Source organism: Gekko japonicus, unplaced genomic scaffold (assembly GCF_001447785.1).
Source record: "Gekko japonicus isolate JY-2015 unplaced genomic scaffold, Gekko_japonicus_V1.1 scaffold4505, whole genome shotgun sequence".
Lineage (NCBI taxonomy): Eukaryota > Metazoa > Chordata > Lepidosauria > Squamata > Gekkonidae > Gekko > Gekko japonicus.
In genome coordinates this window covers 1,960-9,895 of record NW_015165971.1, presented here as the reverse complement: position 1 = coordinate 9,895, position 7,936 = coordinate 1,960, and the positions used below count along the sequence as shown (strand labels likewise).

Genomic DNA, 7,936 nt, shown 5'->3' with positions numbered 1-7,936 from the left:
CGGCATCTCCAGTTGGAAGGACCAGGCAGCAGGTGATGGGAAAGACCTCAGCATGAGGCCCTGGAGAGCCATGAAGTGGGGCTGTGGCTCAATGGAAGAGTGTCTGCTTGGCATGCAGCAGGTCCCAGGTTCAATCCCCAGCATCTCCAGTTAAAATGACCAGGGAGTGGGTGATGTGAAAGACCTCTGCCTGGGACTACGAAGAGCTACTACCAGCCTGAGCAGGCAATACTGATCTTGCGGGACCAATGGTCTGATTCAGTTATCAGGCAGCTTCATAGATGTTCATATTGTCAATATCATATTGTCAATATCATCATATATGTTCATATTTTCAATACCATCATGACCCTGCATAGCAACTACTTATGTTACTTAGCATAACGACATAATGAATTACAGAATTTGCAAAAATATTGCAGTTATATGAGCCCACACTCAGATCTAGGGATCAGAAATGATAAAATGGTTTCCAGTTTTTTTCTGTTTTTAAATTGGCAGAAGAAGAGGAGGAGGAGGAGGAGGAGGAATCATCATAGGATCCTAGAGTTGGAAAGGACCTCCAGGGTCATCTCGTCCAACCCCCTGGCACAATGCAGGAAATTCAAAAATACCTCCCCCTCCACACCCACAGCAACCGCTGTTCCAAGCCCGGAAGATGACAAAAAACCTCCAGGATCCCTGGCTAAACTGGCCTGTAGAAAAACTACTTCCTGACCCCAAAGTGGAGGAGGAGATTGGATTCATACCCCGCCCTTCACTATCCAAAGGAGTCTCAGAGCATCTTACAATCTCCTTTCCCTTCCCCTCCCCACAACAGACAGCCTGTGAGGTAGGTGGGGCTGAGAGAGCTCTTTCAAAGACTGCTCCTGAGAGAACAGCTCTGAAAGAAATTGTAACTGACCCAAGGTCTCACCAGCAGCTGCATGTGGAGGAGTGGGGAATCAAACCCGGTTCTCCCAGATTAGAGTCCACGCTCCTAACCGCTACACCAAACTGGCTCTCTATTTTTACTTCACTTTTGCCGGACAATCTCAGTTAGCGCGGATGATTTGGGTATTGCCCGCATCTTTTCCATCTGTGACTTTAGATTTAAATATCGAGTAGGTGCGCAGATTTTTGCAAATCAGCATTTCAGAGATCGTTAACCCCTCTCTTGGGACTGCGCCCAGAGGATCCCTTGTAATCTTAAACTGACCTGCTGAGGGACGGTGGGAAAGAATTCTGATTTCCCCATTCCCGACTTGAGAGAGTCTAACATTTTGAGACAGTCCCTTAAATCTAGAGGCAAACATGGTGCCCCTTGGAGTCAGACGATGTGCATTCCAGCCACGCACACACATCATTTTAAGGAGGTATCCGTGCACGTACTAAATTATATGCTGCCGAACACCAAGTTATTCAGTTTAGCTGCTGTACTTCCATCCCGGGGAGCAAATCTTATTTATTTACATATTAAAGCGGCTTTGTTATTTACATTTTAAGTGCCTACTTACTGCTGCTCTGGCTGCACCACAGCAATCTTTCTCCTCCGCCGTACTGCAAAAAAAACACACACGAGAGGAACGGAGTTTGGTAATAGAAGTCTGTAAAGGTCTTACACATTCGGGTCTCCCCGTCAAGACGGCAATGGCAAACTCGATCAGACCTTCTCACTTCTGCGTAAGAACTCTTTCAGTGCCTTATCGCAGGGGTGTCAAACATAAGCCCCGGCGGCCGGAAGAGGCCCGTCCAGGGCTCTTACCTGGCCCGCAAGCAACTAGTATGTATGGAAATGTAAGATACTCCTCCTTTTATGGTGTCCCTTGGGGGGAAAAAACCCTCTAGTCTTGCATGGGATTAAAGACATTTATTGGGGCTTTTGTGGGTTTCCCAGTAAATCAATTGCTTTCAATGCTAGGAATTAATTGCTTTTGTTTGTACTTAGAGCGTCCTTTACCTCTCTACAGTTTCAATCAATGACAACAGCAATTTTGGAGGGCCGATTCAATCAAACTCCACTGGCCCATCATCTATGTATTTGTGGTTCCCACAAACTTGAGGATTTACCTCACTACATTCTCTTTTGCCCACTGTATTCTAGACTGGGGGCTAAATTTTTAGCAGGTGTTTTATCTGGTCTTAGTGCTTACCCAATTGAGGGAAAAAAATTCATGTTTGTTATCTGACGTTGATGCCTATGACTCTCATAAAGTTTCATTATTTGCCCTTGTGGCAAAGAATATACGTTCCAAGGCGGCATCGGGAAGGGGCCTTATTTAGGCTACTGTATTAAATGAGTCATATTTTGTTACCGATCTCTGGTATTTTTGTCTATTCTGACTTTTAACCCACAGCTTGTTCACAATTTGTGTTTCGGAATTTTGTAACGGCCAATGGCTAATTGCAATAAATTAAACTGTAACTATATTGTGGATAGGGTTTGCCTGTGACCTTCATAAAGTTTATATCTCTGGTACCTGGCATTACATTTTTACGGCACACATGGCCCAGCCCAACAAACTGGCCCTTGTAACAAAAGAGTCTGACACCTCTGCCTTACTGCATCGGGCTGAAGAGGCACCCGGCTTGGCATTTCCTCTCCAACCACAGCCAGAGAGAAGCCTCTGGGAAGTTTACAAGAAGGGTGTGGTGGGGATAGCCTTCCCTATGTTTACTGCCCAATTCCGGTAGTCAGAGGTACACTTCTTCTGAACATGGAGGCTCCAATCCACTATCAAGGCTGTTAATGTTAAAAATGGCTCTCTGCCAGGCATAGGGGGGTCAGGCGTCGTTCATACATGGTCATACTGGAACAACAGCAGGTTACCACTATACGCTATAGAACGGACAGCTGGAGACTGAAGTTTGGTCTCCATCATGCCGCAGAATGAGATGGTACCAAGGTGGTAGAATAAGAACGTAAGAGAAGCCATGCCGGATCAGGCCAATGGCCCATCCAGTCCAACACTCCGTGTAACACAGTGGCCATCAGGAGGTCCACCAGCAGGGCCATAAGAACATAAGAGAAGCCATGTTGGATCAGACCAGTGGCCCATCCAGTCCAACACTCCGTGTCACACAGTGGTCATCAGGAGGTCCACCAGTAGGGCCATAAGAACGTAAGAGAAGCCATGCTGGATCAGGCCAATGACCCATCCAGTCCAACACTCCGTGTCACACAGTGGCCATCAGGAGGTCCACCAGCAGGGCCATAAGAACATAAGAGAAGCCATGTTGGATCAGGCCAGTGGCCCATCCAGTCCAACACTCTGTGTCACACAGTGGCCATCAGGAGGTCCACCAGCAGGGCCATAAGAACATAAGAGAAGCCATGTTGGATCAGGCCAGTGGCCCATCCAGTCCTATGCTCTGTGTCACACAGTGGCCAAAATCCAGGTGCCATCAGGAGGTCCACCAGCAGAGCCATAAGAGAAGCCATGTTGGATCAGGCCAGTGGCCCATCTAGTCCAATGCTCTGTGTCACCCAGTGGCCAAGACCCAGGTCCCAGGTGCCATCAGGAGGTCCACCAGCGGGGCCAGAACTCCAGAAGCCCTCCCACTGTTGCCCCCCAAGCACCAAGAATACAGAGCATCACCGCCCCATACATTATGGCTAATAGCCGCTGACAGACCTCTGCTCCATATGTTCATCCAGTCCCCTCTTGGAGCTGTCTATGCTTGTAGCCACCACCGCTTCCTGTGGCGGTGAACTCCACGTGGTTAATTACTCTTTGGGTGAAGAAGTACTTCTTGGGATGACAATGCTACTCTGTGAAAAATATAGGGCCCCAAGACCTTGAATTTATTCAGCTTGCTTTTATGGGACTGATAGTTAATTTTTTTAAAAAAAATAGTAACACACAATACAATTCATTTTTGCTTTTAGGGGAAAAAAACACACATGTTGGGTGATTAAATTTTGCAAGCCTGATTACCCACGGCGTCTTTTTCCACTCCCTTAATAGCGCCGACACTGCACAGCAAGGCTCCGGTTGTAGCCTCCGAAATTAGGCACGGCTCCCTGATTTTAAAATCAAGCATGTTTTGCTCTTTTAAAAAGGAACAGCGTGTTTTCAAATCTGACTTGCAGATCTTGATGCAAATAGACAGGTGATACTGCCCCCTTTTTTTTTTTTTTTTTTGCGGGGATGTGTGTGTGTTTTATATTCACCAGGCAGCCGAAAAACAACCTTGGCCGGCTGAATCATCATAAAAATTAAAGAGCCTCGGAACAGAGATAGATCAGCCAGTTGCTTCTCTTTGCCCACCCTCGTCTCATCCCTGAAGAATCGCGATCCAAACAATTCATATACTAACACCCAAGGGATGATCCCAGTATCAAAAAATCTGCACAATGGGGTCAGCCACAGCTGCAGTTTAGGGTTCTGCAAACCCAGACACTCTGGGCCGAAAAGTCCTATTTCTTATATATACATGGGGCAGACACAAAACATTAAGAGTGATATTTGTGCAGATGCAGACAACTGCCAACCTAGCAGTTCGAAAGCAAGAAATTGCAAGTAGATAAATCGGTACCACCCCAGTGGGAAGGTAACAGCGTTCTGTGCGCCTTGGTGTTTAGTCATGCCGGCCACATGACCACGGAAACGTCTTCGGACAGCGCTGGCTCTTCGGCTTTGAAACGGAGATGAGCACCGCAACCCTAGAGTCGGATTCGACTGGCTTTCGAGCAAGGGAACCTTTACCTTTTTGGACATTGGAGGGAAAATGGGAGTTCCAACATTCTGGCAATGCAACGTGTTGCCCGACGTTGGGGAAGCAGTGCAAGCTACCAGCGTCAGGCACCAGTCATGTTGGCAAATTCCACATAAGGAAGAGATCTGAAGATCAGGACTTGCGGGCACAATGTTTTGGCAGGGAGAAGTGAAACGGGAACGGGGCTTTGGAAGCTTCAGAGGTGAGAAGTTTTATAGTGCCCCCCCAGTTGTATGTGCCAGACAGGAACTAGGTCCTGGATCTCAATATTCCGAGGGTGGGTTTTAGAAGCCTCAGAAAAATGGGAGAAAAAAAAATCCCAATTTCAAGTATAGGCTAACAGGGTCTGAACTTACTGAAACTGAGGGGAAAAGATCTCGGGGTCACAGTGGACAGCTCAACGAAAGTGCCGACCCCATGTGCTGCAGCGGTGAAAAAAGGCAAAATCTATGTTAGGGATACTGAGAGTAAAACGGCCGATACGATAATGCCCCTGTGCAGGGGTCATTTCCTGCAGGAGCGGCGCTCCGGCAGGAAAGAGCCCAAGGGGCGGGCACATGCAACAAGCCCCACCCCCTGCTCCCAGCAGCCCTCAGAGCAAGAAGCAGCAAGGTAAGCTGCAGAGCCCCCACCTCACCCCCCCGGTCCAAAACAGTCCAGGGGCACCTTTAAGACCAAGTTTTATTCAGGTCAGGTACAAGCTCTCCCTCCTCTGCGAGGACAGATCTGCACGCTCCCCCCCCCCCAATAGCTAGCAATCTAAAACAGTCTGTGTAGATCTATGGTGCAGCCCCATTGGAAATACTGTGTGCCTTTGTGGTCACCATATCTCTAAAACGACACTGCGGAGCTGGAAAAAGGATAGAGGAGGGCGACCAAGATGATAAGGGGGTTGAGAGACGATGAAGAGGGGACACGACAGGTTTATAAAAGGGTTGGAACGCTTTCCCTATGAGGAAAGGTTAAAGTGCTTGGGGCTCTTTAGCTTGGAGAAATGACAGCTGAGGGGTGACATGGTTGAGGTTTATAAGATTATGCCTGGGGTAGAACAGGTAGAGAAGAAAGTACTTTTCTCCCTCTCTCACAATACAAGAACTCGTGGGAGCTCCATGAAATTGCTGAGCAGTCGGTTTAGAATGGATAAAAGGAAGTACTTCTTCACCCAAAGAGTGATTAACACATGGAATTCACTGCCACAGGAAGTGGTGGCGGCTACAAGCATGGACAGCTTCAAGAGGGAATTAGATAAACACAAGAGGCGGGACCCACAGTACTCGCTGAAGAGGGAGGTATTCCCCGCGGCTCCCGGGTGGCTCGCCTGCTGAAGCCACAGGAGCTCTGCACAGAGGACGCGGCAGCAGCTGCAGGTGAGCCCAGCAGGCGGTCCGTTGGGCTCGCCAGGATCCCCCCCGCAACAGCTGCAGCTAGCCATCAGCCCTCCAAGGTCCCCCCCCCAGCCACCGCGGCCGCAAGCAGCAAAGGCGGTGAGCCCTGTGCAGCTCTTCTCCCACCACCGCCGTCAGCAGCGACGGCAACGGCCCCCCCAGCAATGGCTGCGGCTGCCAAGGCTTCTCTTCCCACGCCACCGCCAGCAGCCACAGTTCCTGTTGGTGCTTTCTCTGCGCATGCGCAGGGAAGGCTCTTTTACTTTTGGGGGGATTTAAATATCCCCCGTGTACTTTTTTTCAACTTTTTAGACTTTTCTGCACATTTGGGGATTGCCTCAAATGTGCAGGAAAATCTCCCTGCCCCCCAGGTGCCCCTGATGTGCGGATTTAGATATCCGCACGCTGGGGGCATGTTGGGAATTAGATATATAGATATGGAGCAGAGGTCCATCAGTGGCTATTAGTCACAAGGTATAGATAGGAACCCTCGGTCTGGGGCAAGGGATGCTCTGTATTCTTGGTGCTTGGGGGAGGGGGCAACTGTGAGAGGGCTTCTAGTGTCCTGGCCCCACTGCTGGACCTCCTGAGGGCACCTGGTATTTTTGGTCACTGTGTGACAGAGTGTTGGACTGGATGGGCCATTGGCCTGATCCAACATTGGCTTCTCTTATGTTGGAATTTGCTGACAGAGGATGTAGTAATGGCCACAGGAAGAAACAGCTTTCAAAGGGGATTAGATAGATAGATGGGTACGAGCTATGGTGACTGAGGGGAACCTCCACATTCAGAGGCACTAATCCTCTGAATCCCAGAGCCAGGAGGCAACCTCAGGGAAAGGTTTTGGCCTCTGTACCCTCCAGAGGTACGCCCTTCAGAGGAACTGGTTGGTCACTGTGTGAGACAGTATGCTGAACTAGACGGACTATTGGTTTGATCCAGCAGGGCTCTTCTGATGTTCTCATTGCTTCCTATGATATGAGAATTAAACGAGGGAATACTGTAGTCACTGCTAACAATGTAAGCCCACTCTTTCATTACTTACAGACTGCTTTATGTGGTGCCGACAGCTTGTAAGAATTCGCTTCACACCAGCCAACTGGGAATATGTCCATCGAGTCTACGTCAACGATGTATTCCGAAGCAGGTCCCTGTAATCCTATAAAAACACATGTATAATACGATTTTTAAAACCAGGTTGGCAGCTCCTGCAGATGCAGAAGTATTAATTAAAAAACCAATGATACAAGGAAATAACACCAGCTCTCTGCAAGCACACCTCTTTTGGGGCCCCTTCAATGTATGTGGGCTTATGTATGAAATAAAAAAAAATACACACATAACGGGCACATACTCTCCAATTCCCCTCCCCCAACGCTGAAATAATCCAGGTTTGCCGTGCGCATATAAAGGGCAAAAGTTCTTCCCTTTAGAAATGCAAGCCCTAAAATTTGATACTAAACCCTAAGATGAACTAGTAAAAGTTAACAACACAGAGCATGAGTGAAACAACACAGCACAGAGTTACGGCACAGCAAAAGCTGGGGCAAGGCGTTGGGTATGTTTAGCCTGGGAAAGAGAAGGCTTAGAGGGGACGTGATTGCAGTCTTCAAGTATATGAAGGGCTGTCATGTAGAAGATGGAGCAGATCTATTCTCTCTTGCTCCGGATTGCAAGACTAGATCTAATGGGTGGAAATTACAAGGGAGTCGTTACTGGCTAAATATCAGGAGAAACTTCCTAACTGTTATTTCGGAAATCGGGTTCTGTCTTACCAGCCGCTGTTGAAGAGCACTGAAACGCTTGATTTATACCTGGGAGAGGCATTTGACTGTTATTCTTTCCACAGTGGG

At 48.3% G+C, this 7,936-nt stretch overlaps 1 protein-coding gene across 1 annotated transcript in view; it reads right to left on the bottom strand.

Moving 5' to 3' along the window:
* SFMBT2 (Scm-like with four mbt domains 2) overlaps nt 1-7,242 on the bottom strand; it is a gene marked incomplete at its 5' end in the record, with an annotated part of 33,685 nt that extends 26,443 nt beyond the window's left edge. The window contains 2 exons of the mRNA XM_015411469.1: nt 1,497-1,539; nt 7,129-7,242. Of these exons, the coding sequence (XP_015266955.1) occupies nt 1,497-1,539; nt 7,129-7,242 (157 nt within the window). The remainder of the gene's footprint in view (nt 1-1,496; nt 1,540-7,128) is intronic.
* Nucleotides 7,243-7,936: the final 694 nt, after the last annotated feature.